A 23,559-nucleotide genomic window follows, 5' to 3' on the forward strand; every position below is an offset into this window, starting at 1 on the left:
CTACGACGCGGGCGTGTGGCGACTGGGGCCGGGCCCGGCTTGGCGTCCTCCCGAGGTCGGCTCCCCGCCGGCGGGCGAACTGCTCAGCAAGAAGTTCCCGGTGGCTCCCATGTAGAGACGCGAGCGCAAAGGCCATTTCTGCAGCGACACAAACGACAAAGGTCCCCGCATGTAGCCTGAACCGACCTTGTTGGGGCAAGTGCTGTCAATGAGTAAGCAGCGGCAACAACAACAACACGACGTTTGTTTGTGCCAGGCTATGTGCACTTTAAGCGCGCACACACACACACAGGCTTGTGGGGGCAAGCACTGTCAATGAGTAAGCAGCAGCAACAACAACACGGCGTTTGTTTGTGCCAGGCTATGTGCACTTTAAGCGCGCACACACACACACAGGCTGGTGGGGCAAGTGCTGTTAGCGAGCACCTATGAAGGTCATAAAAAAGGTAAAGATTCCCCCACACACACCCTCCTCCTATAGGCATACAGAGTGTTGGTATGCTGATGTTTACGCAGCGCACCATGTACTGAACTCATTTAAGGCTGGGTCGACCCATGGGAGGCCCGGCACCGGCTCGAATAATCGTCACTGATGTTGGGCGTGAGTGGGAATTGGAGTTGCGCTGAACACTAATCTAACACGGGTGAACCGCTCGGCAAGGATACACATTCTCTCCGACGCAGCGATGCAGGCTGTTGGGGCAAGTGCTATTACAAATAACAGAATTGTAACAATCCCCTGTACAACATCAACAGACGGTCGGGGCGAATGCTGTCAGTCAGAACCACGCCCGACCCAATTTGTCTCCCCAGTGCTGAAGCTTCCACACCGCCCTCGGTATTCATTTGAGGCCGAGTAGACCTAGTGGAGGCCCAGGACATGTTCACATAATTCGCCATTGTGATTTTGGTCGTGAGCGAGAAACGAAATCGGGCGGCCGGGTGCATTGACCACTGCGCCAACAAAGACAAAGATCCCCCTTCTAGCCTTAACAGACTGTTGGGGCAAGTGCTGTTAGCGAGCACCTATGAAGGCCGGCATGGCACACGAGGGGGTGGGTGGCCAACACCAAGCCCGGCCGCCTTTGTCTCCGTAGCGGCAATGTTTACACATCGCACCAGGTACTCATTTGAGGCTGTGTCAACCTAGGGGAGGCCCAGGACTGGTTCAGTTAATCGTCACTGGTGTTTGCCGTGAGCAGGAATCGAACCCGGGTCGCCAGGTTCGTAGTGCAGCGCGCTAACCACTACACTACCGCTCCCCACTGCGCCAACGCCCCCCCCTCCACACACAGACACACAAACACACAAACGCACGCACGGACATGCACCCACTACGAAGACATTAGTAACTATCATTTGAATAGGCAAATTGAATTAATCTTCGAACGAGTGCGATTGGTAAACATGGAAAGGCTGACCGTGGCGTGTCGCAAGGGCCGACGTGTGGGCAAACCCTGCGTTCAGGCTGAGTCGACCTAGGGGAAGCCATATAAGGCAAGCTCAGTTATAACTCGCCCACTGGTGTTTAGCCGTGGCCAAGAGTCCAACGTCAAGTCGCCGGGTTCGTATCGCAGTGGGCTATCCATTGCACCGCCGCTCCCCACGCAGTCACTCTGTCTCATGAATGTGCCCTGCGTGATATCAATTCACAGTGTCTGCCGTTGGCTACCCCTAGACCCTCCTGCGACCAGTCGGCCCTCTCGTCTCTGCAAATCGCCCAGTCCAGTCCCCTTTCATTTTACGTGAAGGTGGCATGCAATGGCTATGGGGTGTAATCTAGATAAGGGGCCGTCCATAAAGGACGTCACGCGATTTTGGACGATTTTTGCCCCCCCCCCCGTCGTCACACGGCGTCACAAAAAGTCAAACCCCCCTCAAATATGACGTCACAAAGCTCTGCCCCCCCACCCACAAAAAAATAAAACATGCTTCAAATCTTGATTTAAAGCTTTCGTGACTGCAGGGATTCATCTTCTTGGTTCTTTCGGTAAAGTCACGTAACTTTACCGAAAGAACCAAGAAGATGCTTCAAATCGAAAAATCGCTTAAAACTATTGTCATTGTAGTGCGTATTTAATGTGGCACTGCACTCTGATGTTGTAGGAGAAAACATTTATTAAAAAGTATATTTAATTAAGTAGAGCGTGTTGCCTATATTTATTTAAAGTTGCGAATTTTGATGTGACGTCACATTTCTCAAACCCCCCCCCCCTTCGTCACACATCGTCACAAATGTCTGACCCCGCCCCCCCCCCCCAGGTGCGTGACGTCATTTATGAACGGCCCCTAAGGAGGATGCGATGGGTGGGACACCTGCATTGTGCAGAATGGAGGGTGGCGAGAGGTCAAGCGACATGGAGGTTGAGAACAGATGGTGGCAGGAAAGCGCTGTGGACGTAAGTGATGGGTGGGATACGTGTACGTGGTGGAGGTGAGGACACGCTACCGACAGCGGCGTTGAAGTGACCAAGCAGAAGATGAGTACCTGTAGCCAGGTGGTGGTCGTGGTGGTGTTCAGACTGTCGACTTAACAACGGCCACGAGAACTGGCCCGAAGGAAGGAAGCGATGGCGAGGTTTTGGCGGCATCAACGACACCGTGAACAATCCTCCATCGTCAATCAACGACGCTCTTCGCGGGCTTGAACGAGGAGGAGTGTTTTTTTTCCGCCGTTTAGCCACCAGGGGGCTACAGCGAGATCGTGCGACACGAATTGCGTTGAACGCACTGCAAGCGTTACCATTCCCGTCTGCTCCGAGTTAACGTGAACAACGCGAGTGGAAGCGATTCCCGCTCGCGAAGGGCATTGGGGGCGGTGCCACGTTTCGCGGTTACCGCCCTGAAGCCAGTTGCGGAAATGCCACATGCCTAACCAGGTGAGAACTCGAGATATTTATTGTGCAGGCGTTGGCACGAGTGACTTGGGGCATGATATTCGTCTGTGGGTAGGGGGAGGGGGTAGGGGTGGTGATGATTTCTGCTGTTCCTGGTCGTCCAACCGGACACGGGCAGACTCGGGTGAAAGGGACTCCACGAATACAATGACGGCACCACGTGGAGAATGGTGACTGCGTTGAGGGCAGCGTTCTTAGCTAATTTGCAGAGGGGGGGCGTGGGGGCACTTTCGCCGATAAGACATCATCAGTGTGAGTTCCGCCACACATTTTAAACCATTGGATTTGACAGCACGAGCGGGTGTTTTCACATTTGTGTTTTGTCAGGGGCGCGCACTAAATTTGGCTAAATTCGGACTCTGACGCCGGCACGCAACGGACCTGCCCTCGTGAGCAAAGCAGACTGGCGCCTTGCAGTATTATCATAGTTATTACATACACATGTGTTTTTTTATTTTACCGGGTAAGGCGCGCTGAGCTATATAGCTCTTTTTTCGGATGCGACATGGCCACAAATGAGAGCTCAACGGAGTGGCTTATCGCGTGTAAATTTATAGCAGCCAAATACTCCAGAACGCACGTTTCTAAATGTGGCGGGGAAAAGCCCAGATGACCGGGAGAAAAATCCAATTGACCAAGGGGAGACAGACATGCAAAGTCTAAATATGCAGCAGGCGTCAGGGTCGGGATCGAACCCACGACCTCCTGTATACCTGGCGAGGTAGTTAACATCTCGCCACGGTGGCGAGATGTTATGATCAGGGCGGCTGCTGTATTCGAACCGTGCACCCCCCTCTGCAACAAGCCGGGAACGCGCTACCGATGAGTCACAACGCAATCCCGATGTGGGGGTGCGTCTCATAGTCCGAACTTAGGCAGCCGTGTTTAGGGGCCGTCCATAAATGACGTCACGCGATTTCGGACAATTTTTGACCCCCCCCCCCTCGTCACACGGCGTCACAAAAAGTCAGACCCCCCTCAAATATGACGTCTCTGTCCCCCCCCCCCTCCCCCAAAACCATATTTCCATTTTGAAAATAAAACATGCTTCAAATCGCTTTAAACTATTGTCATTGTAGTGCGTATTTAATGTGGTGCTGCACTCTGATGTTGTAGGAGTGTTGTTATTACAATTCTATATTTATTTAAAGTAGCGCATTTTGATGTGACGTCACATTTCTCACCCCCCCCCCTCGTCACACATCGTCACAAATGTCTGACCCCCCCTCCAGGTGCGTGACGTCATTTATAGACGGCCCCTTATAGCGCAGTGCGCTAACTAATCACTGCGCCACCACTCCCAACAATACACGCAAAGATGCAAGGACAAAGACCCCCCCCCCCAACTCTATAGCTGTTTAGGACGTGTAGGGGATCGTGCGCTTAGCGAGCACCTATTAATACGACTGTTCACGCGCACACGTGTACTTGTCGAGACGTGTACACACACGTCACGCAGACAACTCGGCACAGTCGTCAATAGTACTGCCATAAACGTCTCCTTAATAAATAAATGTGTCGTTAAAACCACCACCCGACACAGCCAACTAGTAAGGGTTGTCACGTAAACAGAACGTGGCCAATTCGTCACTAGTACAGCACACCGACGTGTTAGAGAGCCAAGCCACAACATTTACAATCTGTTAAGTGACAACCCTTACTGGTTGGCTGTGTCGGGTGGTGGCGGTTTTAGCGACACATTTATATGTTTACGCGATCTAACCCCAAAAAAAACTCTGTTATGGGTGATATTGGTCACGAAAGCCTACGTGTTAAAATTACGCCTCCTATTATATATCGTGCAATGGCCCTTCATAGCAGAAGGGTCATTCCTCGAAACGTCTTCTATTTGTTTTAATTTTGAAGACCACAATGTTATTGACAGAGTTGTTGAGTTACTGTTAACTGTGCTTGTGCACCACTCTCAAACGCAGCATCATCAACGCATCATTTGTTTACTCACGCAGGGTTAATAATAGTTTACTTTTTAAAAAGCTATGCTGACTTTTTACCGTATTATCCAGATTATAAGACCCCCACCAACCCTGTCAGTTTGGTGGAGGGGGTACGCCCAGAGCCGCCCAGAGGAGGTGGGAGAGGGCAAGAGGAGAAACTCACCCCGGGCCTCTCACAGAAGAGGGCCCCCCCTACAAGGGTCATTTCGACGGTCGAATAGGGGGGCCCACGTGGGAGTCTGTCCTGGGCCTCCGGGTTCCTCTTGGGCGACCCTGGGTGCGTCTTATAATCCGGTCGGGGTGTCCGTGCTTGTGTGTTATGACCATATTACGGTTCGGATGAGCCAGCTATATCGTTGCCGGGCCGCTGAGTGGAGTGGAGGAATTACGTAATGGAAAGAAGGGCTGATGATTATGAGTGAGTAAACATCTGTTTCCTATAAACGTGTTAAACTCTACAAACACGTTTCTCTGTTTGCCGTCTTCCGTTTTAGAAGTACAAGACACCGCACGACACAATCTGCGTCGTCGGTTCTCAACCCGTGGCCGCAGGCGGTGACATCGACAACGTGCAGGAGAAATGTACGCGGTGCTGGGTGGGGGCTGTGCCGGATTATTCTAGTAGCACAAGTAGCTACATATGCTACGGGCCCCGCACTTTCAAGGGCCCCGCGCTAAATGCTTTCAAGCTATCAATTCCTACGAGACTTTACCGAAAGAACCAAAGAGTATCGATTCCTGCAGTCACGAAAGCTTCAAATCAAGATTGAACTATCAATTCCGGTTCAGTGATTCTGCACTTGCTCTATTACTATAGTACTATACCGCCTTCAACTTTTACGAACGACCGGGTGTTTAAGGTTCGCGATTTGTCGTATTATCTGGCTATATAGCAAATGAAAAAATACAATTATTCTACTATGCAAGTTAATAATTTGTGTTTTAATATTTACGCGTTTTTTAAATTTAGGGCCCCTTTATAACATATGCTACAGGCCCCGCACTAGCTTAATCCGGCACTGGGTGGGGGGACATTGGACAGGGAATAGAGACCCCCCCCCCGTCCGCCATTTTTTTCATTCCTTTTTACACCGGGGCGATGGCTAGCCTCGCTCTGCCACGTGCCGACTCTCTCGTTGTCTCTGAAGAATGGAGCTCGTCACTTCCTCGTCCCCAGAAACCTTCCCCCATTGGTTCATCTGCCGCCCCGCGAGATGGAATCGAACCGGCGACATTTGGATTGCAAGTCCAGTGTGTTAACATATTTTTTTATTTTTATATGCGTGGATCAAAATTGAAAAATGTTGGCGTATACCTGTGTTCTTCACTAGTTTCAAAGGCTGCTCACTTTCGCCTATTAAGGCATTAATCAGTGTGAGGGCCGTCAACACCGCCTACAGGAGGGTGTTTTGACGTTTGTGCATTGTAGGGGGCCCGCACTAAAGGCCACCAGGGGCATCCAAGTGGCGCGCGGGCCTTGCAATGAAAAACACCGCTGTGTGTACGGAATGATAAATGTATGCTCGCACTGCCCGCCCACGTGCGCGGGACACACGGCCGTGGTGGAGACCGCGTGGGAAGCAACCGTGACGTCAGCGCGAAGCACGAACGCTGTGGGATGCGAGGTGTCGTCACCGCGTATGCCTGCCAGCCAGACAGCAAAACTTGTTCTTCTTTACTTAAAGCTTTCGTGACTACAGGAATTCATATTCTTTGGGTCTTTCGGTAAAGTCACGTAGATAGGTTCAATGAAAGACCCAAATAATATTCTTCTTTATTATTTAGTATGACGTTCAAGAAGACTGTGGTTGTGCCAAGCGTGAGCTTCCTTGTCCCTCTCGACTTTGATTTGGAATGATAACCCAGTCGACTCGGTCAGCATCGTCTGTCTAAACGTTACCAACTTATCCACCCACGCACACAGTACCAAACGCAACGGGGGATCAATTGCAGCCGGCAGCACCCTCCTGAAAGGAAGACCCGAGACGCACGAGATTATTGTTTGTCTTATTTATATTCCACTGGTTTCGTGTCCACGCTCCAGTAGCGACCAGGAGTTTTGTGCGGGGCTTAATCTCTCACTTTTGATATGTTTCGGAACGCTGCTATAAGCGGCTGGTTTGCAGTCGGGATAATCGGCGTAAGGCACTACCACTAGAGTATCACGGAACGCCCATGCATAATATTAATATAATATTGTGCCCTATGTGTTTATAATAAGAAGTACCATGCATGAGGACAAAATAGGGCAATGAGAATGCGGCACGCCAGAGTCATTCTCGGAGTTATTGCGATCCCGGACTGTTATTATGTATTATATACGTGCATGTATAAGCACTGTCTATATGTGTACACGCGTGTGTGTGGTTTTGTGTCAGGGTCTGGTTTCAATTCGATGTACGAAACAGTGCCGCCCTGTACATCAAACGTTTATAGCTACCGTATTCTCTGGTGTATAAGACGCACTGCAAAGTAAGATGAACCCCAACACTTATGCCCGGTGTCAATACAGTTCTACAAATTCATATTCTTGGGTTTTTTCGGTAAAGTCACGTAGGTAAAAAATTAAAATTAATAAAAGTAAAATAAAAAAGAAAATTAAAATCACGACGTTTCGGAGGGCAGGCCCCTGGATAGGAGTTTGTTTTTATTATTATGGTAAGGTTGGTTCTACAAATCTGGTCATACGCAAATATATATATTCGTACCGGATTATGAAATGCATCCCCAACGTTTGCTTTAAATGACATTGAGGGTGGTGGGGGGGAGTGGAAAGTGCGTCTTATAATCCAGAGAATACGGTAGTGGTGGTGGTGTGATTGGTGGTGAAACGCGTGTGCGTGTATCTGCTTACAAGCACCCGTGAACTGTTCACCAGCACGACGGCGCAGTGGTTAGCGGAACTGCGCTGTGAATCCTGCCACACATGGGTTCGATTCCAGACCACGGCTAACATTAGCGACGAGTGACAGCTGAACCGATTTTGTGTTGAGCAATTCCCCCCCCCCATTCACCAACCCGCACTGAACCAGTGTGGTGAAGTATGGTGAAACAACCTCCCGTGGGAGAACTTCATCCAGCAGTGAGATTAACAAAGGGGCTGTAAATTAGAATTTGTCATTTCACGTTTACACAAGGATACAAAACGTGGTATGTTGACGTTCAATTCAGTCATGGAAAGTCTTGAGCCACCGGGGATGCACGCCTTAATGGTTACCATTTGATTAACACATTGGCCACGTACGTACAGCAAGTCCTCGCTTAACGCGCGTTCACGCAAATGCTAACCGACGCGGAACGAGCGCCGTTATAACGCGGTTTCTGGGCGGCCGACGACGAACTACTTTCTTTCGACAAATATACGTGTACGAACTACTTTCTTGAGTTGCCCGACTGAGCCCGGTACGGCGATAGAGCACGCGGAATGATCGAGTAACTTCGGCGGCGTGCCCGCAGTGATTTGTTCTCGCCACCCGCGTGCGTAATATCGGTGTGAACGTGACCATCTTGTAGGCTGGTGGATGGAGGGTTCAGGACAATAATGTTGTACATAGAACCGCCACGTGAAGAAGAAGAAGTGTCATTGCACGCCGAAACGTCGCCGATCAACAACCCTCGCTATACAATGCACGCACACCGCGTGTTGTGATTGGCGTGGGTGGGTGTTGCATTGTTCTGTTGGCTGTGCTTGTGCACCACTGCCAACGCAGCAGTAGCAGCAGTCAAAGCGTGAGCACCCACATGATTATTTGTAATTTACAAGAAAATAATAATATACAAATAGGGATCATTGTATTGGCTAAAAAACATATTTTATATATTTTTTTTAAGTCGACAAATATACGTGTACGGTATCTGTTTAACGTGTTTAAATAAAAATAAGTTACAACATAACTAAAAAAACAATTCCAATATCGACCACAGTGTGTACAGAAAATACACAATCAATACAGGACGAATAAGTCGCGGTGGGCGTTATTGCCAATGCAGTGTTGAGCCGGCACGTTCATATTACTGTTCTATGTTTTTATTTATTGCAGGGATCTCACACGACTGGTAAAAAACAACTGTCCGTCGTGTGTTTGTATATCTGCTTTACAAGGCAATAATAGAACACTAAAAAAAGTATCTCGAAAGCGGCCGACTTAATTTAATTACAAATATAACGATCGGCTTCACACGACCTTCGGCGTGCAATGTTTTTGCGCAGGTTTCGCGACTCATCTGGGTCCATTCCAGAAGAATGTCCCTGACCATACTTCACCACGCTGGTCAGCGCCACGCGGCGGAGAGGCTAATGCCGGGCAGAACCGATATTCTGGTGTCCACTCGTCTACTGACGTTAGCCGTGGTCGGGAATCGAACTTCAAATTTTCCTTGGTTCGTATAGCGAAGTGCGCTAACAGATGTACCACCGCTCTGCCTCCCCTCCCACATATATATGCTATGCCCCAACAGCCTGCAGAGACTATTGCGGGTGCTATTTGTGAACCAATGCTGGTGAATTGCCCGATGCAAATAATAAATTATTACCCTTTCTGTAACACAGACGTGTGATTAGTGACGCTGCTGCGTTGGCAGTGGTGCACACGCGAAAATAACAAACATACAAAACAACACATTCGTCAATAACACTGTGGCCTCAAACGGAAACGAGATATAATATTCAACGTTTCGGGCAAAGGTCCTTCTTTTCATAGCACATACATAGGGAGAAGCCAGAGAGAGATTTAATTTTTTTTAAAGGTAGCCTCATCCGAATCAGAATATTAATTTATACTGGAGGAATCCGATGAGATATAAAAGCTATTTTTCAGAGATGTCTAGTATAGGGGCGGGTAAGAACGTCACAACAGCAAACAATACCAAAAGAAAACACGATCGTAGCGCAAAGTAGAGGAAAGGCAGCAAATCACCCAATACACGTGCAAATATGTAAGTGCTGTGAAAATGTTTGCTTCGTCTGAACCGCCACCTATTATGTATATAATGTTTTTGTCTTCTCTGTAACGTCTGTTGAGAAGCATGTTAAGAACTTGAGAGCTTAACTAAAAAGCTACAATACGTACGTGAACTCGACTTCCATCCAACTCTTTCGGAGGAACCCGTGAAGACAAAAGGCACCTTTAGCACGCGTGCCAAGCCCAGTATCAATATTGTGAGAGGGGATTTGCCTCAGGAGCCTTGATTAAGGGGTTGACGGCTCAATGTCGAACTGCTCGTTGTTTATATTCGGACAAAACACGTTGACGCTGTCTAATCTGAACAGTGACATTTCATTTAGGGCTACGCGCAGCCTTAATTAGACGGTGACAGTTACAGAAAGTGAATACCCTCCATAATAGAGGGTTTTTTTTTCGGTTAGATCGCGTAAATATATAAATGTGTCGTTAAAACCCGCCACCACCCGACACAGCCAACTAGTAAGGGTTGTCACGTAAACAGAACATGGCCAATTCGTCACTAGCACAGCACACCGGTGTGTTGGAGAGCCAAGCCACAACATTTACAATCTGAGTACTGTGTCGGGTGGTGGCGGGTTTTAACGACACATTTATATATTTACGCGATCTAACCCAAAAACCTCTATTATGGATGATATTGGTCGCGAAAGCCTCCGTGTTAAAGTGAATAACCTATTCTCCGGATTATAAGACGCAGCATCCTCCACCCACCGCGCCATCTGTCCCACACCCCTCTTTATATTTTAAAAGTAAAGTTGTAGGTGCGCCTTATAATCCGGCGTTCGCGTATTTTACACGGTGTGATATAAAGCGAGCGAAGACCGCTACCAATTTAAGTAACTAATGCATGTAGAGGCAAAAACAAGACAAAGATCCCCCGTATAGCTTTTACAGACTGTTGGGGCAAGTGCTGTTAGTGAGCACCTATGGAGGCCGGCACAGCACGTGACGGAGTGAGGTGGCCAGCACCACGCCCGGCCGCCTTTGTCTCCCGAGTGGCGATGTTTCCAAACACCGCACCAGGTACTCATTTGAGGCTGAGTCGACCTAGGGGAGGCCCAAGACCGGTTCAGACAATCGTCACTCGTGTTGGCCATGAGCGGATAGCCGGATTCGAAGAGCAGCGCGCTTACCGCTACACTAACCATATGCACAACCAACAATATCAAACGATTCACTGAACATCAGGAAATTGATACTCTTAAGTTTTTTCGGTAAAGTCACGTAGGTAAAAAATAAAGGATAAAATAATAATAAATACAATTAAATCACGACGTTTCGGAGGCAACACAAGCTTCCTTCATCAGGTGTAAAAAGGCACAGCAAAATAGCTTTTATAAAGGCACAGCAAAATAACTGTTATATGAATCCTTGCAGTCACGAAAGCTTCAAATCTAGAAAAAACGCATACTCGTGTGCTTTATAAATGCCAATATTCTATTATACGCCATATACACAATTGTGCATGCTGCTGTATACAGTATATAGACACTGTATACACATCCCATGAGTCAATCCACTGCTGGATGACGGCCCGACGGCGAGCGCTTCGTGGGAAGAATAATTTCACCATATTTCACCACGATGGTCAGTGAGGCCTGCCTGCAAAGCAGGGAGCATAGACGTCCCGTACAGCAATGGACGTCGCTCAGCGTATTCGTGAATATAATGAAAGCTACACTGTGTGGCACAGGGGTGGGCCACGTGCGGCTCCAGAGACGTTGTTTTATTAAGGGACCGCCGTCTCGTATTCACCACAGTGCATTGCGCCTCTTGAAATGTTGAGTTTCGTTTTGGCGAATTCGAAAACAATTGCTCCAATTGCTTTAATTTTGGTTCCTGACCCCTTGGTGTAGTGGTATTAAATCTAAATGACGAGAAATACACGACACATTTAAACGTGAATCCTTGCTCAATTAAACACACAGCTTTATAACGAGTCCTTCACATAATCCGACAATTTAAGAAGAAAATAAATATAATTTATAAATTATATTCGTCATTCAAATGTTCTTTTGTATTCGAAACGCTTTTTTCAAACAAGACGTTGGATTTTCACCACCCTCTACTATACAGGTACAGTATATGAATTTGAGCTGCCGTATTAACATATGTATATAAGGATAATATCATTGCAGCGTCACAGACGTGCATAAAATAATTCATGTTATATGAAGCTACCGTATTCCCTGGCTTTTAAAATTTACGACGCTTTTGCCCCTGCGCCCCCCGTTGCCTCCGCCGCCTCTGTATTTAAACACAAATCTCGCGTGCGTATTCTTCTTATAATCCGGTAGCAATGTAGTGATGTGTGACCAAGGTACATTTCTCTATTGACACCCGGCTAATTACGTTTTGGGGGTACGTCTTGCTTTTCCGCAGCGGTCTTACAATCGGGAGAATACGGTAGTTCGTAGCCTCAACCTTTGTGTACAAAAACTTGACGCTGTAGAACGGCAATGGATGCATCAATCAGAGATCCTCGCCACTGCTCGGAGCGAGGGTGTTTTGAGCGACGCCTTTCGATTGAACCTGGACACAATTCCGTCCCGTCATTCGTATCGCAGTCATCAATAACGTCGTGAAGCAACGTTACGGCAAAAAAAAATGCGGTCGTTCAAATGGTCAGATTTGTATAACATTTATCACGCACGTTGCGTTAGGTACGACCGCTCCGTCACACGTGGGAGAGCAAGTGGGTGATCGGCGGTGGCAGAGAGTGGTCACCGCACTTGCGGCATGAACCCTCAAGGTGGACCGCGCTGTGATTCGCGCACCGTGCCACACACCCCACACACCACACTCATGCGGCCCGAGTTAGATTCTCGGCCATCAAGGATGAGTCGTCGTGGACAAAGCTGTTGACGCGATCGCCCATCGGCAACGATCCACGACCCCCCCCTCCGCCAGGTCAAGGCCCACTGAGCTATAAAGTTATTTGTCAGAAGCGACCTAGCCACAAACGATAGCGCAAACAGTTAGTCTAGGGGCAATGTTAGTCTATGGGCAATGTTAGTCTATGGGCAATGTTAGTCTATGGGCAATGTTAGTCTATGGGTAATGTTAGTCTATGGCCAATGTTAGTCGATGGGCAATGTTAGTCTATGGGCAATGTTAGTCTATGGGCAATGTTAGTCTATGGGCAATGTTAGTCTATGGGTAATGTTAGTCTATGGCCAATGTTAGTCTATGGCCAATGTTAGTCTATGGGCAATGTTAGTCTATTGGCAATGTTAGTCTATGGGCAATGTTAGTCTATGGGTAATGTTAGTCTATGGCCAATGTTAGTCTATGGCCAATGTTAGTCTATGGGCAATGTTAGTCTATGAGCAATGTTAGTCTATGGGCAATGTTAGTCTATGGGCAATGTTAGTCGATGGGCAATGTTAGTCTATGGGCAATGCTAGTCTATATCTCTCTCTATGACCATGGCCTTCCTTCCACTGAGCTCTCTCCGTGATGTTTACTCAACAACTCCGCATCTCCTCCCAGTTGCATACAGTTCCTCAAATTGCTCTCACGGTGGAACTTAAATAGCCATCTTCCCCAGATCAGTGTTGTTGTACCTACAATTTCGCCAGCCAAAACATTGATATCCAGTCCCTTGTTTTCTCATGACATACCCAAGAAATCTAACTTTGTATTTCTCTTCTTATGCATTAACAATTTCTTGTTGTACCTATAATATAAGTTTTTTGGGGTTTGATCGCGCAAAATGTTTAACACCCTCGATCTTTAAAAAAAAAACACATTTATGTTGTATACATTTGTAGATTTTTTTGTTTCATTACTCGAGAGTAAATACACCACGCGCTACTCCGTCGTTTCAAAAGCACCGTGGAGGACACTTTTGCGCAAGTAAAGCTTCACTCAGATATTTCTACAGCTTCGAACAAATCACTAGCGGAGAACCCGCACGTGTTTAATATTACTACGATACAGGCCACAGTCTGGCCAGGTGGCTCGCAATCGGGACGGTTGAAAAAGTAAAATTCCTGGCCGGGTGTTGACTCAGCCCATCATCCCTCTGGGGTCGATAAAATAAAAATAAAAATACCGCGAATGTGAAATTTCCGCCACGAGGCTCAGAGCTGTGAACGGCAGATGAGCACAGCCGACATGACTCATCTCAGCCAAGAAATCACTTTTGACTTGAAGCTGCAGTCACTCTATCAGTAAGTACTACGAATAATATAACACACGCACAGTATAAATGATGTGATACTACAAACAGGTATGTATATATACACACACAGAATAAGTACTTGCATACGCATGTGTGCGTACGTCTACTCTACGAAGTGCACACGTACACTACATTCAGTACTAAGGTGGACGCATGCGCGTATCGGCTGGTAAAGTATGTCCATAACAAGCGTGGGGAAGTATGGTCAAATATCCCTGACAGTCCCGCACCGGAGCGGTGAGGTCCTCATCCAGCAGTGGATTGACTCTAAGTGTACATTTGTGTACTGTATTTAAATGTTCTCTTTTTTTTTTCATCATCCTCATGGACCGAATATTTGTACGAGTATTGCATTACCGTATTCTTCGGAATCAAACCCGCTCTGGAAAGAAAGTCGCACCCCCAAGTTATACAAATGCAAAGATCACCCGTATAGCCTTTACAGACTGTTGGGGCAAGTGCTGTTACGGAGCACTTATGAAAGCGTAACGATCTACACACATCCGGTAACAAAGACAAAGATCCCCCGTATCGCCCGTAACATGCTGTTAGGTCAAGTGCTGTTAGTGAGCACCTATGAAGTCCAACACCACGCTCGGTCGCCTTTGTCTCCCTCGTGGCGATGTTAGTGGCCGTGAGCGGGAATCTAACCTGGGTCGCCAGGTTCGTAGCGCAGTGCGGTAACCGCTGCAATACCGCTCCCCACATCTGGTAACACATATACACAAAAAAAGATCCCCCGTATAGCCTTAACAGACTGTAGGGGGAAGTGCTGCTAGCGAGCACCTATAAAGGCCGGCACGGCACACGAGGGGGTGGGTGGCCAACACCAGGCCCGACCGCCTTTGTTTCCCCAGTGGCGATGTTCACATATCGCAACAGGTCCTCATTTGAGGCTGAGTCGACGTAGGGGAGGCCCAGGAGCCGGTTAAGATAATCGCCACTGGTGTTTGCTGTGAGCGGGACTCGAACCCGGGTTGCCAGGTTCATAGCGCAGCGCGCTAACCGCTACACCACCGCTCCCCACAAACACATATACATACACACACACATACACACATATACACACACACATACACACACATATACATACACACATATATATACACACATGTACACACATACACGCACCTACCGGATTATATAAGATGAACTCCCACTCCCCCTGACCCATCCCTCCCAAAAAAAAAATTTGCATTTAAATCCAGGGGTGGAGAAAAGTGCGTCTTATAATCCGGATGATGCGGCACATCGCAGGACCGTGAGAGATGGTGACGGTGGCCTTTGTGGTGGTGAGGGGCGTTAATCCAGCAGTGGATTGCTCATGGCAGATGATCTCGATGATGATGATGATATATACGTGATATATATATATATGTTTGTGAGCTTCTACTGCCGAAGGCTTTGTGACCGGAACGTCACGTCCGTCAATTTTATTTGAGGGAAATGTTCTAATGTATATACGATGTGTAACGGCTATGTGTTTAACACTGCGCTGGTAATTCTTCTGTAGGGATGATGCGTTTGTCGAGTTGAATTTTCAGATCACGGCTAACATCAGGAGCCGGGAGTGATATCCGAGCTGGTCCTGCCCCCTATAACCCTCCCCTCCCATCACCCCCCGCACTGACTGACCAGCGTGGTGAAGTATGGTCACCCCCCCCTCTCCCCCACCCCTTACACGAGCGACACGGCTTGCGGGTGGGGGCCTTCATCCGACAGTCAATAATTGTTTTTATTTAATAATTGTTTTATAATAATTCTTATTTACCGTATTATGATTATTTTGCCTTTTAAAAGTGTTTTAACGTACATATCCATTATATATACAGTGCTGTACAGTGTTCACAATACATGTGAGTTATGTATATGATAACACATGTTTACTTGCATATAAATAACACACATATAAAATTATCCAAATGTACTATTTAAATCACTATAATAATGATAATTATAATAAATGAGTGTTTAGGTACCATTATTTTTTAAACCATTAATTGCACTTTAACGAGGATTCAATTATACATATTTCGATGTCGTATTTCTTGGATCACAAGACGCACATTCCCCCCCCCCCCTATTTAAAAGCAACGCGGTTCATGGCTGCGTCTTATTATCCGGTGCGTGCGGACTCGCGCGCGTGTGTGTGCGCGTGTGTGTGTGCGTGCGTGAGTGTGTGCGTGAGTGTGTGCGTGTGTGTGTGCGTGAATGTGTGCGTGAGTGTGTGTGCGTGTGTGTGTGGGTGCGTGTGTGTGTGTGTGCGTGCGTGAGTGTGTGCGTGTGTGTGCGTGTGTGTGCGTGAGTGTATGCGTGTGTGTGCGTGTGTGTGCTTGCGTGTGTGTGTGTGTGCGTGTGTGTGGGTGCGTGTGTGTGTGCGTGTGTGTGTGCGTGCGTGTGCGTGCGTGCGCGTGTGTGCGTGCGTGTGCGCGTGTGCGCGTGTGCTTGCGTGTGTGTGTGCGTGTGTACGTGCGTGTGTGTGCGTGCGTGTGTGACCATATTTGTTTAATTGTATTGACTACGGGGGGCACACTTCTTTTTTGATCGGGGGGGGGGGGGAGCGGGGAGCGGGGGGGCGGTGCGTCTTACTTTCCGGACATTCTTATTTATTGTTGTATATCCTTTATTGGAACCTAGATATGAAACCAACTCCTTCGACGCACGTGAAATAACATTTGCCTCTCACGCCAGTGCGACCTGGGATCGTTAGATTTACCTAGGCCCCATATTGCCTGTTTGGTACATTGCCCGATATACACTGAATCATACTCACGTTTTGATTTACACAATAACTGATTGATTCATAATTATCATACATGCATCGGCAACGCAATGATAGATAGCCCTGTAAAAGAATACCAATCATTGCAGTCCACGACACCCGTGAAACCAAGACGCCGGCAATCTGAACAATTGGATGCAATGGAGAAGCGTATCCAATGCGAAGTTGTCATGCAAACGGAAATATCACGGACAGAGCGAAGTGGAAGGGAGCAAGGCCACACGATCGCGGACGTCTTTGACAAAAGACACAGCTCACATAGAGAAATAGTCCAAATAACGCGCAATCAATATCGTCCAAACTACAATATAACATTTATTTCTCGCGTGTTACCGTATTCTCCCGATTATATTATTTTTAAAACGTTCCTTAAAGTAAGATGCGCGCATCCAAACTTGTCTCCGGTGTCGATACATGTATACAAATCTGATTTAAAGCACACACGTACACGCAATTTAACACGCACGCACTCGCGCGCGCACCTACTGGATTATAAGACGCACCCCCAACTTTTACATTTAAAATACATGGTGGGGGTGGGGGGAGTAGGGAATTGCGATAAGTGTTTTGATAAGTTGGCTGGAACGCTGACAACTCAACACGTGCCAATCTATTAACGGCTCGTGCAAATAAATCAACATCGCGATGGACACATTTGATTCTTGCGGAACAAAAATATAATTATGGTCTGATTTTTTTTTTACGAAATGCGCGGACGACAATTGCTATTTGGTTCATCCGGTCATGGATTTATTACATATATATGTTGATATTTAAAATATCACCACCCGGATAATATCTTGAGAAGGAACACAACTGCCATATACCGTACTTACGTTCTGACCTGCCCCGACTGGACATATGTGAACAAGAGCTTGATAGCTCATCGGATTACTCCAGGAAAAATAAACATTCTGATTCTGACATTGCGAACATACCTCCGAAATGACACGCACACACACACATATATATACACGTACACACGAAAATAAATATGTACAGAGTTTACGTTTGAACAGCGTAGAGATTACGTTCGAACATTGTGTCCATGCACGTGTATTTTAGAGACAGGATCAGGAACAGAGAGTCGCGTTGTGACAGCAACATGCGCCTAGCCACACAGAATAGACGCGTGAATGATTTGGTGATGTTAATGGTGCTGCTGCGTTAGCAGCGGTGCGCAAGCACAAATAACAGCAACAACAACAGCAACAACACAAACTATACACGTTCCGTGTCAATAACACTGCGTTTGGCCTGAAAGAGGGAATATATAGAAGTGACGTTTCGGCCAACAGGCCCTTCGTCATAGAACGTAGGAATGTGTTATTGGCTGACGCGTCTTTTGTTGTTTTTCATCAACCTCGCAGCAGCAGCGGCGGCGGCGACGGCGACTTTTGGCGAGCGATCGAACAAAGACGGCCACTGCATCGCGCGCTTTCAGATGTGCTGCTACGGCCGTCTGGAACGCTCTTCCGTACGATATTAGGAGGCCACCGGAAGCTATGCACTTTTAAATTATCTCGGTTGAAAACTCGTCTCTTTGGAACTGCTTGTTGTGTTTAGTTTGTTGTCCTTCCTCTGCACCTCCGATTCGCACGGTTGGCTATGTACGGTGCGAAAGAAGTTCAGCACACATACGATAGATTCCAACCGCACCTCCGCCTCGCAGGGTTGGCGACGTATACACATGCAATATACACACACACACGCATCGTACACATCGAGCCGGTGTGGATAGAACGTGCTCTGCAGCTGTCAGCGTTATAAAAGTTGTGCGAGCGGGAGTTTTGATGAACGTTTTTCTGTTGTGTTTAAACGGCATTAAACATGATAAGCAAACACCAAACGCAATTATCAAACTAATTATCTGGTGGTGGTGGTGTTGGTGATGCGTTGGCAGTGCTGAACAAGCACTGTTCACAACAACAACAACGACGCAACACATTCGTCAAGAACACCGTGGCGTTAAATATAAAATAGATATACAGTATATAGGTTTTGCGACGTTTTGGGCAATGCTCCTTCTTCATAGCACATACACTTACTTAATTGTCCATTAGTTTGTCTTCTGAACAATGTATGTGCGTCGAACTTGTTTTGCACCGTACGAAGCCAACCGCGCTAATCGGAGGTGCGGGACAAGGACAACAATCTAAACACAAAAAGCCGTTCTAGAGAAATGAGTTTTCAATCTAAACCGACGATAAATAGTTAGGAGACATCAGTACTCCATCGAGCGGGCTTGTAAACACCCGCAACTGAGGCTGAAGAACACTGAACATCATTATAAGCAAATATAAATAAATAAAGTAAATACATAGGAGCTGTATAGTAGCACTCCGTTATCTGTCTCCACATATCAATAAAATATATTTTAGTCTCTCAAACCTATTTCGGATTTCCAACGCAAAGTTATCAAGCAGCCTTTGTTTGTAAATGTTGTGGAATTACTCTCCAACACACCGATGGGCTGAAGTAGCAACTAAGTGGCGTGTTGTTTACGTCACAAATCCCTTACTAATTGGCTGCGTCGGGTGGTGGAGGGTTACGACACATTTATACTTACGCGATCTTACCCAAAAAAAAACTTTACGATGAAGCCTTCGTTTTAGCAACAGCAAATCTGGAGCGGATTCATTCCATCTTCCGTGTCTCATCAGAGGAGCCGAGGCTAGTTTAAAACAAACGCTGATGGACTGCCAGATGTCATTGGCATGAACGCTACATATAAAATACGGGACCCCCGTTCCACGTAAAAAATAAGAAGATGCAATAACACAATGTGTCGGTGAACTAACACATTTACGGGGCGTGAAATATCGAACCAAAGACACTCGTTAATGGTATCAGCCAAACATTCTAACGCAGGACCCTGCTGAAAATGAGCGTTGAGACTCAGCGAGGCTTTCTTTTTGTAAATAAAGAGCATCGCCGTGCTTATGTAAATACGCGCAGTACAGATCGATTTAAGGAATCTCCTACTCTTTATACCACAGACAAAGACCCCCCGTATAGCCTTGACAGACTGTTGGGGCAAGTGCTGTTAGCGAGCACCTATAAAGACCGGCACGGTCCACAAGGAGGTGGGTGGCCTGAACTACGCCCGGCTACATTTGTCTCCCTATTGGCGATGTTTACACACCGCACAAAGTACTCATTTGAGGCTGAGTCAACGTAGGGGAGGTCCAGGACCGGTTCAGATAATCGTTACTTGGTGTTGGTCGTGAGCGTAAATTGAATTCGGGTCACCGGCTTCGTAGCACAGCACCATCAACATAATCAACCCAACTTAACCATCACCACCAGTAGTACATAATAATCATCATCATCATCATGAGCATCACAATCTCCACAAGCATAACCATCACCTTCACAGTACACAGCAGACATCTCGGCGTGACCCTTCACGACCCCAGAGCACCCCCCTCCCCCGTCACCTTCACGGGATGCAGATACCCCTCGGTCTTGAGACTCTGTGCGCGGCTCCCCGTCTGCGCGCTCCCGGCCCTCGCCGCCGCCGCCGCGGCTCCCGGCGGCACGGCACCCGCGGGGGCCGTCCCCGCGCCCTGCCCTGCCTGGCCGTGTCCTTGCCCCTGCCCTTGGCACTGCGAGCTCGGTCCCTGCGGCTGGTCCAGAGCCCTGGTGAGGTGCGCGATGTAGGTGGTGGCCAGCAGCAGCACGTCCAGCTTGGAGAGCTTCGTGTCGGGCGGCACCGCGGGCAGGGCTCGCTGTAGGGCGAGGAACGCGTGGCGCAGCGTGCGCACGCGGCTGCGTTCCCGGGCCGCGTTCGCCACGGCGGGGCGGCCCGCCCGGCCCGCGCGACCCCCACGCGCCGAGCCGGGCCCCGCGACATCCAGATGTCCTCCTCCTCTTCCACCCAGACCGGAGCCACCAACATTGCCACCTCCATCTCCGTTGCTACCGCCACTGCCTTGCTGGGTGTCATCATTGTCGGAGTCAGGTGAGCTCATGGTGGCGTGGGCGATGCAGACGGGAGCGGTGTGGTTCATGAGCCACCCGTGGTGGCTGCTGTTGCTGTTGTTGCTGCTGCTGTTGCTGCTGCTGCTGTTGCTGCTGTTGCTGCGGCTGCTGTTGTAGTGCGTCTCGAGGCGCCCGCGAGTGAAGAAAAAGAAAAAGAGGGGAGCCAGACCCGGTGCACGCTGAGTTAAATAATGAATTAAAGGCGGCTGCGGCGGCGGCGGTGCTGGTGATGCTGGTGGTGGCGGTGGCGTCGCACACCATGGCAAGAGAGAGAGAGAGAGTTCACTCTGCATTCCAGTCGAGACGCGGCCGCCGGCTCATAGGATGCGCGCGTGGACGAGGGGTGGGGAGTGCAGGGAGCGGAGGGAGGGAGGGACATGTGTAGGAATATGGATGGATGGAGGGAGGCATAGGAAGAGGGGGAGGAGGGTTGGAGGGAGGGAGCGAGCCACCCGGTAATGGGGAGGAATGATCGACGATCGAGGACCGGTGGGAGCGGAGGGTGGGATGGATACAACGAGAAGGGTTGGGAGGACAGGACAGGGGGGGGATTATTTCACCGTCGACTCGAGGCTTCTTTTCCCGGGCTCCCTTCTGACACCGGCGGCCACGCTGAGAGCAGCCTCACTCACTCGGCGTTCACTCACCGCGCTCTCTCCGGGGGGGGGGGGGTCCGAGCATCGCACGCGCGCCTCTCCCGTCCGCCGCGAACCACCTCCCACCACCCACTTCGACCCCGAGGTGCAGTGGCTCAGCACTCGCATCACCGCCGGAGCGTCGACGCAGCGCGCACGGGAGTCGCAGTGTAGGCGCGCGTAGAGGCAGGAGGGCCCCGTTCCCTTCTCCACGGCTATGGAGGTGTTCGCGGACGTCGGTTTGTGCTGCGGCGGAGTTGTTGTCCGCCACGATGTCCGACGTTTCGCTAGACTGTACGTGCTGGGAATGTATCCTGAATCGACCAGCAACACCACCACCACCAACAACAGCAGCAGTAGTAGTAGTACCCTGCAGGCAGTGCAACATAATGAATAAGCTCCCTGCACGTGGAGCGAAACGTCGGACATCGTGCCGGACAACAAGAGGTACGACCCGAGCACACGTAGGGAGAGTCTGCTGCTGCGTTCTCGCGGGGCGCGCTCTCTCTCTCTCTCGAGTGTCAACTTCCCCTGCGAGGCCTTCCCGGTGACGTGGCCCTGCTCGGTATGGAACCCTGGTGCCAGCGATGGGTTACATAGTGAGGGGGGGGGGGCTCAGTCGTGAACCAATTTCCAAGTCCCCCCTCCTTGCCTGTCTGGCCCCCTCCGGCCGGCGGTTCCTCGGGTGGTGCAATTCAACCGCCTGCACACTCGATAGCAGCGGCTACGCCACTGGCCCTCCCGCGACGCTGCGCGACCTAGACACGCTTCGGCTCGGCGTGAACGCGTGTTACGTGACCTTTGTATTGCGCGTGTGTATGTGTAGACATGTGCGTCGCGTGGATATTTTTGTCGGGGTTTAGTGGTAATTCATCGAAGGTGGAGGGGTTACCAGCCCCTCGCACCAAGCCCAGAGCCCCCATTTGGCCGCCGTGGTGGCTACAAACGCCGTGAAGGGAAGGCCAATCGCAATTGGCCCTCCCCCCCCCCCCCATGGCACTGCTCACCACAGCGTTACAGTCCGGTACCAACGAGGAGGTAGGGGGTTGTTTTGCCGGACACGTGCACGTAGCCTGGCACAAGCGCCGTGGTGACGTCACCGCCACTTACGTTGTTGTATCGCGTGGGGAGTGGCGGGCGTGGTGGTTAGCGCACTGGGCGACGAGTCACGCTTCACGACCAATAACAAGTGGCCAAGACTGTATTTGAACCGGCTCTGGGTGGACTCCCCTAGGTTGACTCAGCCTTAAGTGCGGTGTTTAAACATTAGCACCGTGGAAAACAAAGGTGGCCGCGCTTCGTGTTGGTCACCGACCCTCTTGTTGCGCCGTGCCGCCCTCCATAGGGGCTCGCTAACAGCACTTGCCCCAACGGCCTTTTAAAGGCTATACGGGGGATCTTTGGCTTTGGCGTGGGCTGTGCACTGCCAAACGCGTTACGCTAAGACGAATCTGCACCCACGGCGTGGGGAGGGGGGAGGCCATCATCCAACAGTAGAATCGTACGCGTAGGTGCATCATACGAACAATGCATTGAAAGTTACCAGCATCAGACAGCATCACGCAAAATGTGTATCCGTCATTGCGCTGTTACCGTATTCTCTGGCTTGATAAGGCACAATTACACCCATCCCATATATTAAAACGAGCAAAATCTGGGGCGTTTGTGTGAGACGAGCTGTGTACAAGTTTATTGACACCGTGCAACAACGTTTTCTGGGGTGCGTCTTTACTTTCTTTCTCCGGTGCGTCTTATAATCCAGAGAATACGATTGCGTAACTCGAGATCCGATGCGGTGGCTGGAACCCCACCCTCACCCTTCGCGTATAACGGAACCGCGGTGGCGAGACGGTGCCAAAGACGCCACCCAAAAACATGGGAGTTCGAACATTTCATGCATAACGCGTGGATTCTGTAACTATGCGGTGGTGGATATGCACGTGCCCTGTTATCCAGAGGTGGCGAGATGTTAGCTACCTCGCCTGGTACACATGAGGTCGTGGGTTCGATCCCGACTCCTGGCACCCGTATATATTTGAGTTTGCATGTCTCTATCCCCGTGGTCGCGTGGACTTTTCTCTGGGTTTTCCTGTTCTACCATCCACGTGCATCTATTTGGCTACTGCTTTCAATTTCCACGTGATAAGCCATTTGAT

The 23,559-nt window shown here is 49.2% G+C and overlaps 1 protein-coding gene across 1 annotated transcript; it reads right to left on the bottom strand.

Moving 5' to 3' along the window:
• LOC144726532 (uncharacterized) lies at nucleotides 1–20,797 on the bottom strand. The gene is made up of 3 exons (XM_078605327.1): nucleotides 20,327–20,797; nucleotides 20,225–20,245; nucleotides 1–138 (listed from the first exon to the last, which is right to left on the bottom strand). The coding sequence occupies exons 1-3, from the start codon at nucleotides 20,795–20,797 to the stop codon at nucleotides 1–3; spliced, it is 630 nt and encodes a 209-aa protein (XP_078461453.1).
• Between the last annotated feature and the right edge of the window lie 2,762 nt (nucleotides 20,798–23,559).

Source organism: Lampetra planeri, chromosome 23 (genome assembly GCF_965212315.1).
Source record: "Lampetra planeri chromosome 23, kcLamPlan1.2.h2, whole genome shotgun sequence".
Classification (NCBI taxonomy): Eukaryota; Metazoa; Chordata; class Hyperoartia; order Petromyzontiformes; family Petromyzontidae; genus Lampetra; species Lampetra planeri.

Coding starts and splice junctions, on each gene's coding strand:
- LOC144726532 (XM_078605327.1), bottom strand. CDS start 20,797: ATGAACCACACCGCTCCCGTCTGCATCGCCCACGCCACCATGAGCTCA. Junction 20,246..20,326: donor GGACGGCCCCCGCGGGTGCC/GTGCCGCCGGGA, acceptor CTCAAGACCGAG/GGGTATCTGCATCCCGTGAA. Junction 139..20,224: donor GGTATCTGCATCCCGTGAAG/GTGACGGGGGAG, acceptor GTGTCGCTGCAG/AAATGGCCTTTGCGCTCGCG.